At 35.1% G+C, this 24,014-nt stretch overlaps 4 protein-coding genes and 1 long non-coding RNA gene across 8 annotated transcripts; 2 read left to right on the top strand and 3 right to left on the bottom strand.

The window, feature by feature from the left end:
- Positions 1-2,940: 2,940 nt before the first annotated feature.
- Positions 2,941-3,836, top strand: LOC129796009 (uncharacterized). Of its 2 annotated transcripts, none has more exons than XR_008751171.1 (3): positions 2,941-2,998; positions 3,338-3,574; positions 3,725-3,836. It is a non-coding gene; the product is annotated as an uncharacterized LOC129796009 (long non-coding RNA). The 2 variants fall into 2 exon arrangements; XR_008751172.1 differs by having other exon boundaries at positions 3,338-3,578; positions 3,725-3,829.
- A 573-nt stretch (positions 3,837-4,409) lies between these two features.
- On the bottom strand, positions 4,410-7,063 carry LOC129796008 (protein FAM117B-like). The gene is made up of 5 exons (XM_055837651.1): positions 6,860-7,063; positions 6,612-6,791; positions 6,055-6,542; positions 5,580-5,983; positions 4,410-4,432 (listed from the first exon to the last, which is right to left on the bottom strand). Exons 1-5 carry the CDS (start codon positions 6,891-6,893, stop codon positions 4,426-4,428), a joined length of 1,113 nt encoding a protein of 370 aa, XP_055693626.1. The 5' UTR covers positions 6,894-7,063; the 3' UTR covers positions 4,410-4,425.
- Positions 7,064-8,917: 1,854 nt separating this feature from the next.
- LOC129796006 (RWD domain-containing protein 4) lies at positions 8,918-9,737 on the top strand. Its single transcript, XM_055837649.1, has 2 exons — positions 8,918-9,121; positions 9,184-9,737. The coding sequence occupies exons 1-2, from the start codon at positions 9,017-9,019 to the stop codon at positions 9,646-9,648; spliced, it is 570 nt and encodes a 189-aa protein (XP_055693624.1). The 5' UTR covers positions 8,918-9,016; the 3' UTR covers positions 9,649-9,737.
- LOC129796005 (uncharacterized) lies at positions 9,649-12,776 on the bottom strand. 2 transcript variants are annotated; one of them, XM_055837647.1, is made up of 4 exons: positions 12,655-12,764; positions 11,667-12,586; positions 10,310-10,474; positions 10,009-10,194 (listed from the first exon to the last, which is right to left on the bottom strand). In XM_055837647.1, the coding sequence occupies exons 1-4, from the start codon at positions 12,684-12,686 to the stop codon at positions 10,121-10,123; spliced, it is 1,191 nt and encodes a 396-aa protein (XP_055693622.1). In that variant the 5' UTR covers positions 12,687-12,764; the 3' UTR covers positions 10,009-10,120. The 2 variants fall into 2 exon arrangements, with proteins under 2 accessions (XP_055693621.1, XP_055693622.1); XM_055837646.1 differs by having other exon boundaries at positions 9,649-10,474; positions 12,655-12,776.
- Positions 12,777-19,389: 6,613 nt separating this feature from the next.
- LOC129796004 (BTB/POZ domain-containing protein 2-like) lies at positions 19,390-23,974 on the bottom strand. 2 transcript variants are annotated; one of them, XM_055837644.1, is made up of 4 exons: positions 23,859-23,974; positions 21,849-22,309; positions 21,096-21,636; positions 19,390-20,008 (listed from the first exon to the last, which is right to left on the bottom strand). In XM_055837644.1, the coding sequence occupies exons 2-4, from the start codon at positions 22,209-22,211 to the stop codon at positions 19,608-19,610; spliced, it is 1,305 nt and encodes a 434-aa protein (XP_055693619.1). In that variant the 5' UTR covers positions 22,212-22,309; positions 23,859-23,974; the 3' UTR covers positions 19,390-19,607. The 2 variants fall into 2 exon arrangements, with proteins under 2 accessions (XP_055693619.1, XP_055693620.1); XM_055837645.1 differs by having other exon boundaries at positions 23,637-23,938.
- Between the last annotated feature and the right edge of the window lie 40 nt (positions 23,975-24,014).

Genomic DNA, 24,014 nt, shown 5'->3' with positions numbered 1-24,014 from the left:
GACCGTTCGTCTGGTTTTATCCATTCTATTTTACTGTGATTTAAAAAAAATTTAACGCTCAAAATAATTTATAAAAAAATAATAAAGATGGCACAAGATGTTTTGGTTTCTTGCACAGTTTTTTAAAGGTTTTTTTTTGTGAATTTATTAAATAAGAATCTTAGTTTTGAGCTCTTTTCAAGTAAATTCTTAATAACTTTCAAAAGATAAAAAAGTAAATTCAGAAAACATAGAAATAATTAAAATTCCTAAATGACGATTTCTTTTAATTCATTTTTGTTATTTAGTGTATGAAGCATATGCCGCAAAGCCCGATTGATCATTATCGATGAATAATTCATTGTTTCTGAAGCATTTGCGCATATGTTTTATGCATAAAAAACAATTAAAATGTCTCATAATAACTCAGAGGCGCATTTAAGAAGAATTAATAGAGCTTTCACAGCTAGGTTTCAGTGGAATGTTTTCAGTCAGTTTTACTTTTATTGACTGATTTTTTTCAAACGGTTAGGTTTAGAGCATTGGAGCATATGCTTCATGCACAAAATGAACCAAAATAGAAGATTTTAAGCCATGTTTGTATTTTCAAACTTCTCAAATGAAGTCATGGCACAAATAAATGTGAATAGACTTCTTTCAAAAATATTTAAAAATAAAACAAAACTTTCAAATTAAAAGAAATTCTTCTTTTGAGAGAAAATTCACCAAAAATACCTATTGTCCTTTTCTTGTTCCACGCAGTAATCAATGCAGCATCAAATGCCAATTATTGTTGCATTTATAAATTAATCAGAATGATAAGAATTTTTCCATTTAGAACCCTTAAAGGTCCTTTTAAATTAACATAATCCAAGTATGGTTTTTAACACTGGAGGACCCAACATTTGGCACAACGCGGAGGATCAAATTGGTAATAACTACCAGCTGATAAAATATGCTCAATAATTAATTATTAATCAGTTTATTGAACAAGGATCGAAAGTTTCACTAATTCTCAATCTCCTTCAAGCATTCCTACACCGAATTACTAAATATTTAATTTAGAAAATCGTTATTGAAAAAAATTGCCTAGAATCGATGCAAAATTTCCAATTCAAACGACTTTTTTAGCTACAATTTTACATAATTTATTATTGCGCCTAAATCATCACAAACTTTGATTCTTCAAGTAACTTTTTAGTCACTTCTGGCAATAAAATTAGTCCATATTAATGATTTTCACCGAGGAAAAGTGAACAAGAGTACTTTATTTGGGAAATATGGGGAAACATAACCTCAAAACCATGGCTAAAATGTATGGGATTTTGACTGGTAGTTATTACCAATTTAATCCTCCACGTTGGATTCACACTTTGACCTCAATTATCTTCCAAAGAAAAGACTTTTCTCGAGATTTTCTTTCTGCTATCTGAAAGTATTTAAAATTCCCTACACATAGATGCTAAATTCATCGAGATAAGTCCAATAGATTTTATTCTGTGACGATTTTAAGGTTCCAATTGGTAGCAATTACCAGTAAAGTCCTCCCAGTGTTAAGTATTTTTATACAATTGAAAATTTTCATTTCTTAACATTTAGATTTTTTCTTAAGATTTCGTTAATTTGAATCATTTTTGTATTCGTTCTCAGCGTTCTCGGACACTTCTTGAACCCTTTTTCTTACCCTGTAAAAATTTTATCCATGGGGGAGACACTGCGGGTAACTCTCCGGGGGTAAAATAAAAGGAAATAGCTGGAAATTATACGCCAACGGAAAATATCTGGCATTCGTCGTTGTGTTTCCATGTAAAATATCTTTGCATTCCCTTATGTACTTCCACACGGATAATCTCCGCGAGGATACTGAGTATTTGCCCTGGAAAATATCCGTTCAAGTTCAGTCATTTATACCCATGGAGACGTTTCCGCGAGTGGGACATGGTTTTACCGGGGAAGATCTCCGTTCATTCTCCTTATGTTTTCCTGTATGGATGTTTGGTGGTTATTTCTGCCCATTTTTCTATTCAAAATATCCTTGCATTTGGCACCTATTTTTCCTGATGGACTTTCTCCGTGAGTGCACCTTTATTTTACCGCCTACAAATATACGTCTATTCCTCCTATTTACCTCCTACAGTACATTTGGCGCTTGTTTCTGTACATTTTACCACACAAAATATCCACTGATCTTACTATGTACCTCCGCGAGGATAAGATCCTCGAATGCTCTCAGATTTTTCCGCCTACGAATTTACTCCTATTCAGACTATGTATCTCCTTAGTGGATATTTGGCGCGTATTTCTGCTTATTTCACCGCGTAAAATATCCTTATATTATCCTATTGTTCCCCCTTGTGGAGTTTATCCGCGAGTTGAAAGTTCTTTTTCCGCGTATTAATTTATACCATTTCGTGCATTTACCTACTGCCGAATATTTGGCACCAATTTCTTCTAATTTTTCCAGGGAAAATGTACTCATATTTCCCATCACTTTTCCATGTAGAATTTTCCGCGTGATTAATGTGATTTTTCTTCATTCATAATTACGCTAATTATCCTAATTTACTTTGTGTATATTTGGCGGTCTTTTCTGATTATTTTTCCATGGAAAATATTTATGCATTTCCCTATGTTTTTCCTGGTGGATTTTCTCCGCGAGTGTGCTCTTATTTTTCCGCGATATTTTTGGCCATCAAACTCATTTTTTTGGCAATGACACTCTGAGGGCAAGAGAAGATGCATCTGAGTAAACCTTTTTTTTATTGTTTTATTAGGGTCTCGGGTTCTCGAAATGTGCATGAAATAGACATGCCTTAGGTACATGGGTTTATTTTACATGCACATAAGGCCTCATTTTTTTTCAACCTCCCCATTTTACCCTTAAAATTTTTGTGCTCATCACCCGTCTGAGTGAGTATTTCACAATATTCAGTTCTTTGTGAGATGTTCTACTGAAAGGAGCGCATGTGATGTGTAAGTGAATTAAAAATGTGAATGAAGTGAAAAATCACTGAAAAAGGTAAGAAATCCTTTTTATTTTCTTTGATTAATCTATATTTTTTATTTCCCGTACTTATGTATATATCAAACAAAAAAAGTTGTGATATTTTTCAAAGCTTCTTGGAATAAATCCTTTTTTTTTACATAACATCGCATGTCGTTACTTTTGTTGTATAAAACTTTTTTATGTACAGATACGACAAAAGTAGTGAGAAGTGACGATATTTAAAATGTTGATTAACGTCCAATCATAAAAAAAGGATAATTTTCGATAACTATTTTTTATTATTTATGTATTACATATGTAAAAAATTTCTTCTTTTGTCTAATATCTTGTTTTTTTAATCACTTAATGCAGAATGGCGCATCCCCTTCATTTAATCAGAGATACACTAATCGTCGACGTACCAACTATAGCATTCTGCCATCGTATCATCCATAACAACGATTAATACTGAAATCACCCTATCATGCAACGCTGCAATCGCAAAGATTTCTCAACAACAGCATCTCAATAAGTGATTGTAACAATATCAACCAACGATCACTTCAGCCCTACTTCAAGCAACAAAACCAAGCTCACGCAAAAATTTAAGTAGGTACAAAAAGTCCAACTTATTTTAATTAAAATTCAATTAAAAAATAAAGTAAAGAAATTAATTACATCTTTCCCATTAAATTTCCTTAAAAATATACATTTTATAATTTTTTTCCAATTATCAAATTGTGTTTCAATTCTTTACAGAAAAACAACATCTCTAAATTTATAAAAAAAAAGTAATTTTGAAAAATAAAATAATTTTAATGTTCTAAAAAATATTTAGGTATAAACTCTTCATTAACATTCAACGTCTCTATTCAACCCATAGAGACGTGCGATAAATATAATAAGAAAATTATATTTTAAGGTATACCTTAAAATCAAGTAATCAAGTAATGTTCAATAAAAGTTTCAGTTTGCAGTTGCAAGCCAAAGATTAAAGTAAGGGATGGTCACATTATTTTGGAAACTCGGGGACTTTCAAGAGCGATTTTCAAGCCAATTTTTAAACCAAAATTTTGAAATCTGCTTGCACTCTTGTTAAATGGCCAAATACTGATAAGAATTCAGTATTTTTGATTTAGAAAATAAATTTTTGTGCTCAAAAAATTTATTTGAAATTCTCACATTTTGGCCATTTTGTTCCTGTAGAGTTTCCAAAATAACGTGACCATCCCTTATGTACTTGTTTATTACAAAGACATTATTGTAAAAAAAAAACTTCCCAAAACAACTAGATATGGTAGTAAGTAGTTCAATTAAAATATATAATGTATAGATCAATTACACTTTGCACCAAAATAGAAAAAAAAAACAAAAAAAAATGTACAAATTTCTTTGAATTAAAAAAAATTAGTGACTGATGATTTTTTCCGAGTCTCCAGTCGATTGAAGTCAAATCACATTTATTTTCTGATGTAAAAGAATGTATAATTAGTTTTAGAATAGTCTTTTAAGAATATATGTATTCACTTCTCTGTAAGCAATAATCATAATAAATAAAAAAAAATAAAGAAAAAATTACGCTTTTTAATATTTTTGTCGTCCACTCCATCACCACCAATTTTGAGGAAAATGCACGGGATATAACCTAAGGTAAGACTGGAGGAAATCAACGGATATTTACTGGGGGTAAAAATCAAGAAAACTATCGGATAATTACCATGGGTAAAATTGTGGAAAATGTATGGATATAATCCTGTAGTAAAACTGAAGAAAATTGCCAGATATTTTCCATGGGTAAAATTAAAGAAAATGCCAGGAAAAAGTCATGCGGTAAAATGACAGAAAATTAGGGGAATTTTACTAGTAGTAAAAACTATGAAAATTGAGAGATATTTTCTACCGGTAAAACCACAGCAAATAGACGGTAATTCTCCTTATATACTAAAATTTTTTTGTTAGAATTTTACACAGAAAAATAAACGAAAATCTATGGATACTCTCCATAGGCAAAATAGAGAGAGTACATAAGGATATTATCCTACGGTAGACAAGCACGAGAACCCATGGAGAATATCCCTCGGAGATTTACCCTGGAAAACTGCGTACGCAGTACATGTATTTTCGCTTATAGTGTCTCCAACCGTCTCCCGTCGTAATGTGCGGATATTCTCCATGGGAAAAAGTCAAATCTCCGGTCATTCGCTGAGGTTTTACCAGGTAAAATTGACGGCAAATGAGCGGAAATGTTTTACAGGGTAGTAATTACTTTTTTTGTATTTGAAATTGAAAATTTTTAAACACTTCCGCACACCCGAAGGCAATCCAATTCAGAAATTTCTAACAATTTAGCACCCAAAAAGTCTTTTCTTTTACTTAATTTTTTTTACGTTCAATTTATACTCAAATTGTCGTTTTTTTTTATTCATTTTTCTTCTTAGAATATTGTTATTATTTTTCTTGTTAATATTAACTGAAAGAATTGAGAGGATCAATGTCTTATTTATAAGTAACGTTCCCTTCGTCCTTCGTTCAATGTCATTCAGTTCTTTATGTTTGAGAGATTTTCTCTCTCTTCGTAAGTTTATGGAATGATTAAAAGAAGAAAATCACTTACTCTTTTGGTGGCGTCGATGGGGCTTCCTCTGAGCTTGGTGAGAGTGGCTGAAGGGGTTGGAATGCACTCCCCAAGGATGGTCTTAGCCCCCCCACAAAGCATGGTTTGAAGATTGTTGTTTGCTCAGTGGATTCAGTGGGGCGCAAATTGACTTTTTCGCACCCATCTGGTGGCTCACGCGCTAGGAATTTATTGATGCGCGGTGAGGCACTCGATATGCCACCCGGTGGGGCTCTGTAGCTGCCAGCCCCATGGCTACTTGACTCATCCGGAGACGTACTCTGGCTGTCGTCGGATGACACAAAAACATCCCCCAGGGGTGTTTGTGTATTCACAGAACGCGTGTCTCCGTGCAGGAGTTCAGCAATGGGGGCACGATGCCCATCCGGAGTTCCGCGAGAAAACTAATTGGGAAATAAAAAATTAATTAAAAACATGTTTTTATGCTGCCACAGGGGAGGTTTTCCGTACATACCAAATTTCTGTTGGATTCCGGACGACATGAATGCTGCTGCCCTGGGATGAGAACGAGTTTCTCAATTTCCTGATTGAGACCCTCAACGGAGCTCCGCATTGGTCTTAGATGCCCTGTGGCACCACTTCTGGGTGGAATAGTCACGGGACTGGCTCTCAGGGCACTTCCCGGGAGACTGGATTGCGTCTGCACGGCATGTTCAGTGCTACGCTGTGAGTGTGAACGCTGCTGGAGACGCTGCCGGATAACTTTTTCAATTTTAACTCCCTCCGTGGGGGTATCGGAGCGTAAAATATCCGTCGATGAGCGTCCACTCATCTCCTGACAGTAACTCTCCTCTGTCTGTGTTGCCTTATCGACATGCAGGAGCATAGATGAGGGATGTGTTTGGACTGTAGACCACACAGGTCGGGGTGTTGTGAGAGCATCCAGGGATGCTGTACGACGAATACAGGGCTCCAATGGTCGTACAACAGGCTTCCCGGAAACTAACAATAAACAAACAGGACATCAGAGTTAGCTTCCACGTCCATCTCAATCCCCATTCAAATTCTCACCTTTGTAGTTCACAGCTCCAGGGCTTCGATGTCCAGCAGCCAAGTGTTCCGGGGAGATATGGCGCAACGGTGGTGAGAAAGCTGATGCCCCAAAGTAGGTACCGCTCGGAAGTCGCGTATAGCCACGCAGCAAGGAGGATACAGGCAAAACAGCCCGCAGGGGAACCTCACGGGATGCATCTGCAAATGCCAAAAATCTTCAGAATAAAAAAATTCTCCATGGGGGCAACCTTGCATTTTTCACTCACGTAGTCTCTCGGAATTTTTCCCAATATTTGACATTTTTCCACGCTAAATCTCACACAGAGCTGCAGAAAATGGTTCTGGATGCACCAGAGGGGATTTTCCTGTACAAAAAATTACTTCCAAACATACATTTTGGTGATTTTATTGAACTTTTTCATTGACTTTTTCACTGCACTTTTTGTCCATTCTTTGTGCCCCATTGAGCAAACGCAGCAAACCGCAATGGAATGCATCGTTGGACGAATCCACGGAGTATTCCATGGAATGTTCAATGGTCTTCTGGATTTGATCGTGTCCAGTGAATTATCTTAACACTCGGAGGACTTTACTGGTAATTGCTACCAATTGGAACTTTAAAATCGTCACAAAATAAAATCTATTGGATTTATCTCGATGAATTTAGCATCTATGTGTAGGGAATTTTAATTACTTTAAGATAGCAGAAAGAAAATCTTGAGAAAAGTCTTTTCTTTGAAAGATAATTGAGGTCAAAGTCAGAATCCAACGCGGAGGATCAAATTGGTAATAACTACCAGTCAAAATCCCATACATTTTAGCCATGGTTTTGAGGTTATGTTTCCCCATATTTCCCAAATAAAGTACTCTTGTTCACTTTTTCTCGGTGAAAATAATTGATATGAACTAATTTTATTGCCGGAAGTGACTAAAAAGTTACTCGAAGAATCAAAGTTTGTGATTATTTAGGCGCAATAATAAATTAAGCAAAACTACAGCTAAAAAAGTCGTTTGAATTGACAATTTTGCATCGATTCTACGCAATTTTTTTTCAGTGACGATTTTCTAAATTAAATATTTAGTAATTCGGTGTAGGAATGCTTGAAGGAGATTGAGAATTAGTGAAACTTTCGATCCTTGTTCAATTAACTGATTAATAATTAATTATTGAGCATATTTTATCAACTGGTACTTATTACCAATTTGATCCTCCGCGTTGTGCCAAATGTTGGGTCCTCCAAGTGTTAAAAAATACTTTTGGGTTTCTGAGTAAGCTAAGAGGCACAAATGATCCTTTTTCGATCATCTAGAATGGAAAACAAGTAAGATTCTAGAATCCTTAGGTTCTAATCTGAAGAAAATAGGGGGATATGGGGCAAAAAGTTAGTTTTTTGGGAGAAACATTTTCCTGATTTCCCTGAAAATATTTGAATTTTCCCATAACGACTATCTTGTAGGAAATTTTCCAGGCTATAACTTTGTCTGAGACGATTATTTTCTAACTCAACGGGAAAATGCATTTTCAGTCCATTTTCCGAAACCTTGCACTTTTAACTTTTTGCCCCAACCATGGGGCCAAATGTTAATTTACGTTTTTTGCCCTTAAATTTTAGTTTTATGAATTTATTTCATCTAGACACAGTAAAAGCAATTGATAATAAGATATTTGTGCAACAATTAAATTTTTTTTTTTAATAAAAAAGACACAGAAAATTAAAAAAAACTACAACAAAATTACAAATAATTGCACTTTTTTATTTTTTGAGTGATTAAATATTAGTAATAGCGAGTAATATAACATTCTAAATTATAGGTATTAGGTGTGCTGACTAGGGAAAAATAAAAATAAATGAATAAAAAAAAGTGAACTGCCTTAAAAACGGTTTCTAACTTTTTGCCCCAAGTGTCACTTTTTAGTGTCAGTGTTCTACGGGAAAACCCGGATAATTTTTTCGGAAAATTTAGACTAGGTTTGTGTTCAGGTTCAGCAATGATTACTCTATCTAAAAATGAATTTGGATCAAAAAAAATTACAGAAAAATACTTTAAAATACGATATAATATTGAAATGAAAGTTCAAAGTAATTTTGAAATTTGAAAAAAAAATTTTTTAAATAATAATAAAATTTTATAGGCTTAGTTAGAGTTATAAAAGGTACCTTTTGACTAGATTAGAACAATTACGAACTAATATTTACTGAGATATTGGAGATGTGTTGTCTTGTCTTTCTAACTTTTTGTCCCAGTTACCCCTAAAAGAAGGAAAAAAAAATGAAGACAAAGATTGAAAAGGAAAACTCCTCTGACATTCCCATGGATAATTTTGTTTAGTGGGATGGGACGACTAAAAAACTTCCAAGGTTTGTTTTGGTTTCCTTGCAGTATTTTTTGAATAAGAGCGCAGAGGAATTTCTCCTTCAAAAATGACCTCAAAGGAGCTTCAGGAGGAAGAAATAGAAGCCCTCCTATCAATTTACGAGACTGATGTGGCATTCAAGCAGATAAATCCCACAACATATCAATACAAAGTAAGGATATAAAATTCCTGGAAGAAAGTGTGGAAGTTAAAGTTTTTGGGCTCTTTTTGCAGTATGGTGAGGATGATGCTAGTAAGTCCTTCCTTGTGGAAATCTGCTGGACACCAGAGTACCCCAATGAGGCCCCTCAGATCAACCTGGACACATTCTACAATCGCAATCTCATTGGGAGTGTCAAAGAGAAAATCCAGGAAGTTCTCCGGGAAGAGGCTCAGCAGTGGCTAGGATGTGGCATGACGTATACGTTATTTGAGTGCTTAAAGGAGCGACTGGATGAGTTGACGGCATCCCAACCGGAAAATATACATGCCACTGTGGATATTGCTGATGAAGTGGAGAAGCTGGAAGTTGCACCAAAGGCAACGGCCAAAAAGGAACATCTCACCAAAGCTCAGAAGCGGCGTCAATGGGAACGGACGGATCACAAAGGAGAGCGTCCACGTGGATGGAATTGGGTCGACATCATTAGGCATTTATCGCAAACCGGAGGGAAGTCTCAGGATAATCCTCAATCGTGATTCTGTGAATCTCTTTGTTTATTCGTGGAAGCCCCTAAAGGCGTATAAGATACAATTAAAAATTAAAAAGGACATTACAAATTACTCTACACAGACAATTTACAAAAAAAAATATTGAAATATTCGAAATATTTCATGAGATTTCATCTCTTTCGTCAAGAAGGCTTTGGGATCATCCATTTCAGGTACTTCCAGGTGAATCATTAGGCACGGCTTTCAGCCTTTCTATCCGCATTGTAGAAATACACAACTTGCCCTTGAAGCAGGTCCTTCAGGGAATCCGATGAGCTGTCTGATGAGAAGCTCGGCCGACGAACGAATGCCATCAAATCCAGGAGAGTCAGGGCATTCTGCTCAACGAACATCCTTGGATCTTCGAAGAGCATAAAAATAGCATGTGTAAAGGATTCCTGGAAGGAGTGGAAGCTAAATGTGATCTCATTTATCTTGAATTCATTCATATAGTCCCCAATCACGGTGCACGTCCCATTGTAGGCTCTAATGTGCATTGTGTACTCTGTTTTGGCCTCAATAAGGATGGGATCCCTGAGGAAGAGATAGAGAATGTCGTGCGTATTGCTGAAGATGCGTCGTACCCCGCTGGAGATTGTTCTTTCCAGCAATCGTGATTTTTTTGAGACAAATACCACCGTCATCTCACCCGGATGCCCCTTAAAAACGGGCACACCGAAGCCATGCACGATGATCACCTTGTCGCATGAGAATGTTATGGCTGAACGATCGAGATTCGCCGTTGTTGCATTAATTGGCTGCAGATCCTGAACATTCCGCAGGAAGGGAATCTCGAAAATTCCCGACTTTGGACCTTTTACAGACAACAACAGAAAAGTCAATCATAACGCGTCCAGTTATAAGAGTTGGTGTCCCACAACGTGTAGAAGTTTTATAATGCGTTGTAATACTATTTGTGAGCAATATCAGTAGGCAAGGTTGATTTTTTTGTGAAATTCAGAAATTTGATGCATAAAAATTGTCATATCTCGAGTTCTATAACACCTACAGAAGTTTCGTGACTAGTTTTGGAAAGGTCTTTAAATAAGCTATAAATTGACATAAATTTCAATAATTTTCAAGGTCATCTCCAGAACACAAAATGGCGGATTTTTGTTTTACTAATACAGTTTTTGGCATTTTTTGTCTCGAAGGAATGGTTCTAGAGGTTTTTGATGTTCTAGAAAATTGTAGAGAATTGCAAAACCTTTAATTTGATACTAAGATGAGCAAAATCGGTTAAGCAGTGCAGGAGATATGGCTCTTAGAACTTTTCAAATTCAAGAATTTTTCAAATGGCTATATCTTCTAAACGGCGACATAGAATTTCTTAACTTTCGGACTGATGCAAGATTATTAGTCCTGCTACAACATATCAAAATTTAAAAGATTTGCCTAATGGGAATTCGAAGATATTGCCCCTTAAAGTTAGGCAATTTTTGTTTTTGTTTTTAGTGCCTCTTGCGGATGTTTTTGGAACTTGGAATGTTCTAGACAGTTGTAGGGCTTCTTGAAACCTTTCATTTGATACCAAGATGATCAAAATCGGTCAAGCCGTTCTCGAGTTATATCGAAAAAACACTTTTTGCTTTATGCCGCCATATTTGCTAAACGGCTTGACCGATTTTCATGTATGAGTTATTGATGAAAATGTCTCACTGAGCTCTACAATATACTAAAATTTCAGATCTCTAGCTGTAAGAGAAGTGATTGATGGTAGTTCAAAATGGCGGATGGCGGCCATTTTGAATTTTGAAAATGCGAAAAAATGAAATTTTACACCCACATTTCTATAGAAAACTTGAAACCTGAAGTCTCTATCTGTTACCGTTCTCGAGCTATAAGGCAAAGTTTGGACCACCGGAAGGCCGGCCGGATCAAAAATTTTCCACGACCATTTTTGGAATGTGGGTTGCCCATGAAGTGGAACACCAACTAATTATTTAAATTACTCCCAAAAAACATTTGAAAGAGGCCAAGAAGGATGAGGAGATTGCAATCCTTACCCTTTACAATGGCATCCATGTAGGATGATCGCAAAGCTCTTCGATTCTTTTGTGTATCCTTGTTGTCTGTGAGCACAGCACGTCTCCTTTCGTGTACCTCCTCGCGAAGGAATTCCCTCTGCGAGGGAGTCAGTTTGAGCTCATCGCAGAAGTCGAGGCAGCTGTAGAACTCCCCTGGGGTCATGGCGGGAAAATTGAGATGTGGCAGCCGACGAATGAGGAATGTGCGGAGATCTCTATTATTCCGCGGGATTCGTCTTTCCCGGCATTCCTCCTTGAACCACGCAACAATGCTATCACACAAGAGGACGTTGCTCAAGTTCCGGAGACTCAGTATAGCCAGACGCCTCACTACCTTCGGTGCTAAACCATGGTAGGCTATATCAAAGACATAGCTCCACTGAATTGTATAAATGTTAATCCCACCATTTGCACGGATATGCCGACGTAGCTGAATGGCTTCGTTGATGTTGACGCTGTGTAGCATGCTGACGGGGACGTTGTCGTCCACAAGAAGCAAATTTGAGCGAATGTAGTAAGCACATTTATCCCGCAGTGGCCAGATTTGGTACCTCACAGCACATTTGAGGCATCCAAGGATATTTTCATGCGTCAACAGAGGCTCAATTGGGACACCATACATGTATTTCAGCACAATCATCCACACATCCGGGGAAATGTCCAGGATGGCAATGTCTGGCTTCTCTGGATTCTGTTTCTCCAGTTGCCTGTCCAGCTCAAGGGATGAATGGGAAATTATTGTTTGATGTGCCGCCATCAGGACACGTTCAGGACCAACAATGAACGTCATATCGGACGTTTCTTCATCCAGGAGGTAATCCCTAAAGCGTGAGAGGCTTCCATCGCGGTTCACTAAGCGATCAACTCTGTTATCTTCCGGATCTTCTCTGACCTCTTCCCTGCGGAAGAGAAATCCTCTGTAAGTGCAACAGTTCTTCTCAAGAATCTTTAAAAAATAAATTCTCACGCTAACTCTACTGGAGCTGGACCCTCAGCCATTGCCTCTAAATTCCAGTTTTTTTTATTCCGCTTAGTACCGACTCGATGGAGCCCCAAAGGCAAACTAAATAGTCTCCAGAAAGTCATAACGGAAGCTCCCCCCAGAGTCAATGATTTTTTTTCTTCAAAAAGTAAAAGAAGTTTGGAGATCAAGTTCGGATCAAAATCATTATATAACGTATAGGGTGTCTCAAATTAAATGATGAAAATAAAGAAATAAAATAAGAACTAATTTCTTAATTTTTAAGCTGATTTAAAATTAGATCAGAAGATTTTTTTTAGACCAAAAAAAATTAAATTGGAAAGACCAAAAGAAAAATTTTCAATTTTTTATGTCTGAATTTAAGTTTTTGAATTTGGATAAATTCTAAATAAAAAAAAATTCAAATCAAATTTTTAAAAAAATCTTTTATTCCTGCAAAAGCTTGATAAGCCGCAGAGGATCAAAAGATTCCAGAAAGAATATACTGTTATGTAGCCCAGATGCATTTTTTGGAAATTTAATTTTTTTCTTCTGAGTTACAGAGATGCAAAATGGATGTATGACACTTTTTTTTGCCTATAAGGCTTTGTCATAGAAATGTGAAAATGGTTTTTTTGGACAGGTAATGAGCCGTTATGTATGCCCCATGCGAAATTTTGGAAATTTAATTTTTTTCTTCTGAGTTACAGAGATGCAAAATGGATGTATGACACTTTTTTTTGCCTATAAGGCTTTGTCATAGAAATGTGAAAATGGTTTTTTTGGACAGGTAATGAGCCGTTATGTATGCCCCATGCGAAATTTTGGAAATTTAATTTTTTTCTTCTGAGTTACAGAGATGCAAAATGGATGTATGACACTTTTTTTTGCCTATAAGGCTTTGTCATAGAAATGTGAAAATGGTTTTTTTGGACAGGTAATGAGCCGTTATGTATGCCCCATGCGAAATTTTGGAAATTTAATTTTTTTCTTCTGAGTTACAGAGATGCAAAATGGATGTATGACACTTTTTTTTGCCTATAAGGCTTTGTCATAGAAATGTGAAAATGGTTTTTTTGGACAGGTAATGAGCCGTTATGTATGCCCCATGCGAAATTTTGGAAATTTGATTTTTTTCTTCTGAGTTACAGAGATGCAAAATGGATGTATGACACTTTTTTTTGCCTATAAGGCTTTGTCATAGAAATGTGAAAATGGTTTTTTTGGACAGGTAATGAGCCGTTATGTATGCCCCATGCGAAATTTTGGAAATTTAATTTTTTTCTTCTGAGTTACAGAGATGCAAAATGGATGTATGACACTTTTTTTTGCCTATAAGGCTTTGTCATAGAAATGTGAAAATGGTTTTTTTGGACAGGTAATGAGCCGTTATGTATGCCCCATGCGAAATTTTGGAAATTTAATTTTTTTCTTCTGAGTTACAGAGATGCAAAATGGATGTATGACACTTTTTTTTGCCTATAAGGCTTTGTCATAGAAATGTGAAAATGGTTTTTTTGGACAGGTAATGAGCCGTTATGTATGCCCCATGCGAAATTTTGGAAATTTAATTTTTTTCTTCTGAGTTACAGAGATGCAAAATGGATGTATGACACTTTTTTTTGCCTATAAGGCTTTGTCATAGAAATGTGAAAATGGTTTTTTTGGACAGGTAATGAGCCGTTATGTATGCCCCATGCGAAATTTTGGAAATTTGATTTTTTTCTTCTGAGTTACAGAGATGCAAAATGGATGTATGACACTTTTTTTTGCCTATAAGGCTTTGTCATAGAAATGTGAAAATGGTTTTTTTGGACAGGTAATGAGCCGTTATGTATGCCCCATGCGAAATTTTGGAAATTTGATTTTTTTCTTCTGAGTTACAGAGATGCAAAATGGATGTATGACACTTTTTTTGCCTATAAGGCTTTGTCATAGAAATGTGAAAATGGTTTTTTTTGGACAGGTAATGAGCCGTTATGTATGCCCCATGCGAAATTTTGGAAATTTAATTTTTTTCTTCTGAGTTACAGAGATGCAAAATGGATGTATGACACTTTTTTTTGCCTATAAGGCTTTGTCATAGAAATGTGAAAATGGTTTTTTTGGACAGGTAATGAGCCGTTATGTATGCCCCATGCGAAATTTTGGAAATTTAATTTTTTTCTTCTGAGTTACAGAGATGCAAAATGGATGTATGACACTTTTTTTTTCCTATAAGGCTTTGTCATAGAAATGTGAAAATGGTTTTTTTGGACAGGTAATGAGCCGTTATGTATGCCCCATGCGAAATTTTGGAAATTTGATTTTTTTCTTCTGAGTTACAGAGATGCAAAATGGATGTATGACACTTTTTTTTGCCTATAAGGCTTTGTCATAGAAATGTGAAAATGGTTTTTTTGGACAGGTAATGAGCCGTTATGTATGCCCCATGCGAAATTTTGGAAATTTAATTTTTTTCTTCTGAGTTACAGAGATGCAAAATGGATGTATGACACTTTTTTTTTCCTATAAGGCTTTGTCATAGAAATGTGAAAATGGTTTTTTTGGACAGGTAATGAGCCGTTATGTATGCCCCATGCGAAATTTCGGAAATTTAATTTTTTTCTTCTGAGTTACAGAGATGCAAAATGGATGTATGACACTTTTTTTGCCTATAAGGCTTTGTCATAGAAATGTGAAAATGGTTTTTTTGGACAGGTAATGAGCCGTTATGTATGCCCCATGCGAAATTTTGGAAATTTAATTTTTTTCTTCTGAGTTACAGAGATGCAAAGTGGATGTATGACACTTTTTTTTGCCTATAAGGCTTTGTCATAGAAATGTGAAAATGGTTTTTTTGGACAGGTAATGAGCCGTTATGTATGCCCCATGCGAAATTTTGGAAATTTAATTTTTTTCTTCTGAGTTACAGACATGCAAAATGGATGTATGACACTTTTTTTTGCCTATAAGACTTTGTCATAGAAATGTGAAAATGGTTTTTTTGGACAGGTAATGAGCCGTTATGTATGCCCCATGCGAAATTTCGGAAATTTAATTTTTTTCTTCTGAGTTACAGACATGCAAAATGGATGTATGACACTTTTTTTTGCCTATAAGGCTTTGTCATAGAAATGTGAAAATGGTTTTTTTGGACAGGTAATGAGCCGTTATGTATGCCCCATGCGAAATTTCGGAAATTTAATTTTTTTCTTCTGAGTTACAGACATGCAAAATGGATGTATGACACTTTTTTTTGCCTATAAGGCTTTGTCATAGAAATGTGAAAATGGTTTTTTTGGACAGGTAATGAGCCGTTATGTATGCCCCATGCGAAATTTTGGAAATTTGATTTTTTTCTTCTGAGTTACAGAGATGCAAAATGGATGTATGACACTTTTTTTTGCCTATAAGGCTTTGTCATAGAAATGTGAAAATGGTTTTTTTTGGACAGGTAATGAGCCGTTATGTATGCCCCATGCGAAATTTTGGAAATTTAATTTTTTTCTTCTGAGTTACAGAGATGCAAAATGGATGTATGACACTTTTTTTTGCCTATAAGGCTTTGTCATAGAAATGTGAAAATGGTTTTTTTGGACAGGTAATGAGCCGTTATGTATGCCCCATGCGAAATTTTGGAAATTTAATTTTTTTCTTCTGAGTTACAGAGATGCAAAATGGATGTATGACACTTTTTTTTGCCTATAAGGCTTTGTCATAGAAATGTGAAAATGGTTTTTTTGGACAGGTAATGAGCCGTTATGTATGCCCCATGCGAAATTTTGGAAATTTAATTTTTTTCTTCTGAGTTACAGAGATGCAAAATGGATGTATGACACTTTTTTTTTCCTATAAGGCTTTGTCATAGAAATGTGAAAATGGTTTTTTTGGACAGGTAATGAGCCGTTATGTATGCCCCATGCGAAATTTTGGAAATTTAATTTTTTTCTTCTGAGTTACAGAGATGCAAAGTGGATGTATGACACTTTTTTTTGCCTATAAGGCTTTGTCATAGAAATGTGAAAATGGTTTTTTTGGACAGGTAATGAGCCGTTATGTATGCCCCATGCGAAATTTCGGAAATTTAATTTTTTTCTTCTGAGTTACAGAGATGCAAAATGGATGTATGACACTTTTTTTTGCCTATAAGGCTTTGTCATAGAAATGTGAAAATGGTTTTTTTGGACAGGTAATGAGCCGTTATGTATGCCCCATGCGAAATTTTGGAAATTTGATTTTTTTCTTCTGAGTTACAGAGATGCAAAATGGATGTATGACACTTTTTTTTGCCTATAAGGCTTTGTCATAGAAATGTGAAAATGGTTTTTTTGGACAGGTAATGAGCCGTTATGTATGCCCCATGCGAAATTTCGGAAATTTAATTTTTTTCTTCTGAGTTACAGAGATGCAAAATGGATGTATGACACTTTTTTTTGCCTATAAGGCTTTGTCATAGAAATGTGAAAATGGTTTTTTTGGACAGGTAATGAGCCGTTATGTATGCCCCATGCGAAATTTCGGAAATTTAATTTTTTTCTTCTGAGTTACAGACATGCAAAATGGATGTATGACACTTTTTTTTGCCTATAAGGCTTTGTCATAGAAATGTGAAAATGGTTTTTTTGGACAGGTAATGAGCCGTTATGTATGCCCCATGCGAAATTTCGGAAATTTAATTTTTTTCTTCTGAGTTACAGAGATGCAAAATGGATGTATGACACTTTTTTTTGCCTATAAGGCTTTGTCATAGAAATGTGAAAATGGTTTTTTTGGACAGGTAATGAGCCGTTATGTATGCCCCATGCGAAATTTTGGAAATTTGATTTTTTTCTTCTGAGTTACAGAGATGCAAAATGGATGTATGACACTTTTTTTTGCCTATAAGGCTTTGTCATAGAAATGTGAAAATGGTTTTTTTGGACAGGTAATGAGCCGTTATGTATGCCCCATGCGAAATTTCGGAAATTTAATTTTTTTCTTCTGAGTTACAGAGATGCAAAATGGATGTATGACACTTTTTTTTGCCTATAAGGCTTTGTCATAGAAATGTGAAAATGGTTTTTTTGGACAGGTAATGAGCCGTTATGTATGCCCCATGCGAAATTTCGGAAATTTAATTTTTTTCTTCTGAGTTACAGAGATGCAAAATGGATGTATGACACTTTTTTTTGCCTATAAGGCTTTGTCATAGAAATGTGAAAATGGTTTTTTTGGACAGGTAATGAGCCGTTATGTATGCCCCATGCGAAATTTCGGAAATTTAATTTTTTTCTTCTGAGTTACAGACATGCAAAATGGATGTATGACACTTTTTTTTGCCTATAAGGCTTTGTCATAGAAATGTGAAAATGGTTTTTTTGGACAGGTAATGAGCCGTTATGTATGCCCCATGCGAAATTTCGGAAATTTAATTTTTTTCTTCTGAGTTACAGACATGCAAAATGGATGTATGACACTTTTTTTTGCCTATAAGGCTTTGTCATAGAAATGTGAAAATGGTTTTTTTGGACAGGTAATGAGCCGTTATGTATGCCCCATGCGAAATTTCGGAAATTTAATTTTTTTCTTCTGAGTTACAGACATGCAAAATGGATGTATGACACTTTTTTTTGCCTATAAGACTTTGTCATAGAAATGTGAAAATGGTTTTTTTGGACAGGTAATGAGCCGTTATGTATGCCCCATGCGAAATTTTGGAAATTTAATTTTTTTCTTCTGAGTTACAGAGATGCAAAGTGGATGTATGACACTTTTTTTTGCCTATAAGGCTTTGTCATAGAAATGTGAAAATGGTTTTTTTGGACAGGTAATGAGCCGTTATGTATGCCCCATGCGAAATTTTGGAAATTTAATTTTTTTCTTCTGAGTTACAGAGATGCAAAGTGGATGTATGACACTTTTTTTTTGCCTATAAGGAATTGCCTTGAATAAATCAATAGTCAGGGGGGCAATAACTATGGCCTAAGGTGAACCATGAACGCAAGATTTGCGATCTTTATATGGAGTGATCGCAAGATCGCAAGTGTGAGCGCAAAAATGTATGGAGTGATCGCAAGATCGCAAGTGTGACCGCAAAAATGTATGGAGTGATCGCAAGATCGCAAGTGTGACCGCAAAAATGTATGGAGTGATCGCAAGATCGCAAGTGTGAGCGCAAAAATGTATGAAGTGATCGCAAGATCGCAAGATCGCAAGATTGAGCGCAAGCAACTGAACCATGAACGCAATAGTTATTGCCCCCCTGTCAATAGTCGCAAAAAAAAACAGAAATTAAAGAAAATGATTAATCTAACAATGAGATTATTCCAAGAAATTCAATTTCAAAAGAAAAAAGATTCATTGAGAAATAAAAGAGTTTTCTGCAATGAGTATGGTGCTCTTGAAAATTGAAATAAAAAGTCACGTGTAATCATTTAAAATGTTTGCAGAGTGATAAGGCGAAGTTGATAGTGTCTCGCGCAGAATGATTTATAAAAGTATTTCGTCTACGCATTCATTGTTTTCTATTTTGAGCAAACACCAAAAAGGGTCGTCGGTGTGGGATGGAAAGTCATAAAAAAGTTGAAATTCTTTTTCTCAATCAATTTATATAGAAAATATTTCACATTGTAGTGTTATCTTTGGTGTTCTACTTACGTTATATAGGAGAAATGATAACGATTTTGTCTTCATGGAGATTGTATTTTGAGAATGATCCATTGACCTGTTTTCTTCATCCGGAAAATCATTTTGCGTCGCAAAGAAAGCAAAAAGAAAATATTTATTTAATAAAATAATTTATTTATTAATTCATAAGGGGTTTTATGTACATACATATATATAATTCTTAAGTACATCAAATACAATGATTTATCGGGATTACGTAGAGGAATTAATATCTCAAAATCTCAAGAGCATTATCACACAATATATATTATTTACAATACATAATTTTTTATTTTATCTCATTTTCTTTCACGCGGTGATGCTGCACATACTCAGGCAAGAATTCGATAGAGAAGAGCAGGAATTGCAGCAAAATCTTGGAATTTCTCAAAGTGAAATGTAATCTCCTCCTTGCGAACAGTTTCACGGACAATCTCATTCACGCAACACACATTGGCGCAATTGAAGAAGGACAACTCGTAGGGGGTTGAGGATTCAAGGGTGAGTGGATTCTTGAAGATTACATAAATTATTTCGTAGTTCTCCCACAATTTGCGCCTAATGTCGGGCTTCAAGTCGGGGAATTGGAAGCAAAATTCAGCATCCCACACGGAACATTTGCCATAGATTGATTTGCCCTCCTTGGCAATGATGCCAAATCCATAAATATTAATTCGTCTTGAACTTGTGAGACGAATCCCATGACGATTGTGATCATCGTATACACGATGGCCTGCAATGAAAAAAGAAAAGAAATATTTATTTTTTCCAAATAAATTAAAGACTCAGAGCTTAACCCTTTGAGGGCTACGTGAAACACAGGGTAAAATTCACTAATTAAACAGTCTTAAGTTTTCTTGAGATTTCCTTTAATTCTCTTTTAAAAGATGTCTTAAGAAATCTAAAACTGTGATTAAGAAAACTTAAGATTTTTAAAATTAAAATTTTATACATATTTTTTCGCGAATTTCATAAAAATCTTCAAAAATATGCAGATAGTCCGTTTCAACGTGATTTAAGAAATCTTAACTTTTGCCTAAGAATACTTTTCAAAAACACGAGTTTATCTTAAGAAATCTTAAGAAAATTATTTTAAAAAAAATCTTTGGTAACATTAGGAAATAAAAAAAAAACTCTTAACTTTCGTTTAAGAAAACTTAATAAGAAATTTTAAGTTTCGCTTAAAGAAAATTTAAGAAATCTTTAAATGTTTGAGAATTTTTTTTAAAAATCTTTAAAAAAAATAGTAGTGAATTTTTGTTTTTAGACGAGGTTAAAATGAGTTCATTTAATGTCCTGAGGAAAGACTTATATAGTTCGAAACGTCGGCATTGAATAAAAAATAAGTTAACCCTTTCACGTTTTTTGGGTCATACGCTGACCCAAACGTGAAACATTTTATTTTTTCAATTATTTATTAATGTAATTGTTTTTCCATGTTACAAATGCATCAAATTCACGCATAAGGGGCCAAAGAAGACGTTCTGAGTGAGAAAATTCCTCTAAAAAAATTCATAGAATAAAAATCGCGATAAAAGAGCGCATGTTTCAATGTTTTTATGTTTCACGTTGGACGTTAAAGGGTTAAGCAAGCATTGGACTGAAAATGATTTTTTTAATTCCCTTAAATTATTAACAGTCAAATTCAACGTACATATTTCTAAATTGGAAAAAGAAATAAATTTTATAAGTATTCAGGAAAATATAATGTTTCTCGTTTGGATTAGCGTATAAAGAACGTCAAAGGATTAACTTAAAACGTAGCGCTTAAACCACTTGAAATATTCTTTAAAAGAAAATATATTTTTCTCTTAACGAACCTTTTGTAATGCGTCTTATTGTAGCCACTTCCTGGATACCATTGTCAATGTAGAGAGATGTGAATGTGGCCTCGAGACGTGGATTTTTATTGAAGCGCACCTTAGCAGCTGGAACATTGCTGAATACCGTGATCTTGGTCATTTCATCCGCTGAAAGGAGTTCAGGGTACTTTCGGGTACACTCTGAAAATTCCTGATTTGTCATTGTTGGAAAGCGAATCTGATAGAGAATATCACCAAGTGCTGTACGCATATTCTGTGGTGTCATCCCCATACCATTGCGCGTGCATTCACGACGTGCCCACAGCATTACGGCATCAAAGAGGGATTTCTCGTCGCACTGCAGCGTCTCAAGTTCCACAATCCACTTCACAGCACCATGAGGGAGTTCTGGGAAGTCAATGGCAAGACGATTATTGCTGAGGACATCACAGAAATTTTCAGCCAAATGCTCCTGGCATTTGTGAATGAGGCGCAGGCAATTGAGATTCCAGCTTTTATTGAGGAATCTCAGGCAGTTTGCTGTCTTCAGGTGACGTGCCTGAATTAAGATCGAGAGAACTGGGTAAGAGCTTTATTCTTACTTTGAAGATAATTTATTCGAAATGAGATTTGAATTTGAAAACCATCACAAATTTACAGAAGAAATTTAAATTTTAAGCGCAAAAATTTAAATTCAATTCAAACACAAAAAATGCGCAAAATTGAGAAATTGAAACGTTGAAAGAGCACAAAACTACAACTAAACCATACCACAAAATTCACACAAACACCTTCCAGGTGACGCATCTCGTAGCGCATCGCCAATTTCAGCACGTCGAACACTTTGTCCATTTCCATGTTCACGTGACCCGTGTAGCAGTACTCCAAGAAGCGCATAAATACACCAACGGAAACATCCTCAATACGCAATTCCATCCGATCTGGACGAAGGCGATACAGGGCATTGTAGAAGTCATGACTGTTGACGGCAAGGACGAGCCTATGACCGGGAATGCGAACCTCATTGGCACCCACGAGGAATACCATGTCTGCCATTAGATCCTTCCCAAGGAGATGAGCATATCGCTCACTAAGGGACTTTGTTGTCTTCTGCCAATTACCCAGGAAAGTCATTGTCTCCACACACAATTTAGAGAAGAAGGAAAAAAATTCTTCCCGCGCACAATTTAACCGTGCGCACGATCACATCAGACTGACTCCAGGAGACTAAGCTGTGGAGAGAGTCTCGGCGGTTAATCACACCAAGTGGAGGTACCAAAGGGGCTAGCAAGTACCAAGAATTTAAAAGGAATTTGGCCGTAAAAACGGTAAGTCGTTATAAATTTAAAAATTTTAAAGATTTTTCGTTTTTTATGACGTAATTGGAAGCCAAAACCAGCAAAATTAATGTTTTTTAAATCATTAATTTTAAGTAGATATTATTAGGAATATTTATTTGCCTTTTCGTTCCTTTCATACTAGAGAGGCATTTGATTCGCTAGATTTGCGATATTATAAAAATACTAAATTATGTCTCTGTTAACCAATCCAACCTTGTTAAAAAAAAAATATGTTCCGAAACTTACATGAAAAATGTGAAAAATTAAAAGAAATAAGATTTTCAAACGTGATTAAAAAACGTCAAATATTAGAATAAATGTCACGCTTTAGAAGAAAAATGTCAAGAGTTTGATAAGAAATCAAGTAGCGACAAGTGCCGAAATCTCAAATTTAAAAATGTTAGGTAGCGCTAAAAACGTTAAACGTTACAAATTAAAATGTCAAACTTTTATTTCAAACGTAAAAAAAAGAAAAGTCAAATATTAGAAAATTTTTGAACTCAAAAAAAAATTCTTAACGTTAGAAAATAGATGTCAACCTTTACCATAAAAACGTCCAATTAAAGGAACGTTAAGCTTTAAAAAATAAATGTCAAACGTTAGCATTCTTCAATTATGTAATAGAACTGTCAAATGTTAGAAAATAAAAATGATAAAAATCAAACATTAGCCTGTCAAGCATTATAAAAAGAACATCAAACGTTAAAAAAGGTCAAACGTTGGTATACAAATCTCCAAATATTTAAAGAGAAACCGTGGAAGTTAAAAAAATAAATCTCAAATTAGCTTACAAATGTCAAAAGTTAGAAAATAAATGTCAAACAGAATATAAAATTTAAAAAAAAAAATGAGCCGTTAAAAACGTTAGAATTAACGATCAAATTGTCAGAAACTGATAATTTGTATGCAAGAGTCGTTAATAAAATTTATTAATTTCCATCTACATAAACATCTTCTAATTTTTATTCAGTTCTAAAATGATTATATGATTCAAAAATCCAATAATAGATTTCTGATTAAGCTTCTTCTTTCAAATAAGTAGGTAAAAGAAAATCTTATAAAGAATTTTTCACAATATTTTTCCAAAGATTTTTCTTTTAATATTATTCATGAGCCTCTTGACATCACAGTTCACATTCTCCCTATTCCCACTTTTCATCGGTTTTAGTGACAAATTTTACCCACTCTGTCGCTCTTCAAAGCACAATAAAATATATACCTTTGTGTCGTTTAGTTCTTTGTTTATTTGAATAAAATTTTAGCACCTTCTGCTAAATACGCGCGTTGATGAATTTTCCCAGAAAGGTCAATGGGTGCTAAAATATTCAAAAAAAAAATACATAACTGTGTAAAATTACTCCGGAACAATTAACTTGCTAGCCCCTCTGTCGACGTTTTCTAAGTTGGGGAAAAATAGACGAAAAATTTGTTATCTTATCACATTGTTTTCTCTTTCAACACACGCAGAGTTGATTCACTTTTGCTGTATTTTCTTCTTTCGCGCAAATCATCACCTTTTATTGGGGATATCGTCTATTAATAAAAAGTTGAGAAGAAAAGAAATTGCTCAATATCACTTGAATTTCACCTCAGGTGA

The sequence above is a fragment of the Lutzomyia longipalpis genome, chromosome 4, assembly GCF_024334085.1.
Source record: "Lutzomyia longipalpis isolate SR_M1_2022 chromosome 4, ASM2433408v1".
Taxonomy (NCBI): Eukaryota; Metazoa; Arthropoda; class Insecta; order Diptera; family Psychodidae; genus Lutzomyia; species Lutzomyia longipalpis.
The sequence above is the reverse complement of the archived record's forward strand: the minus strand, read 5'-3'. Positions and strand labels throughout refer to the sequence as shown.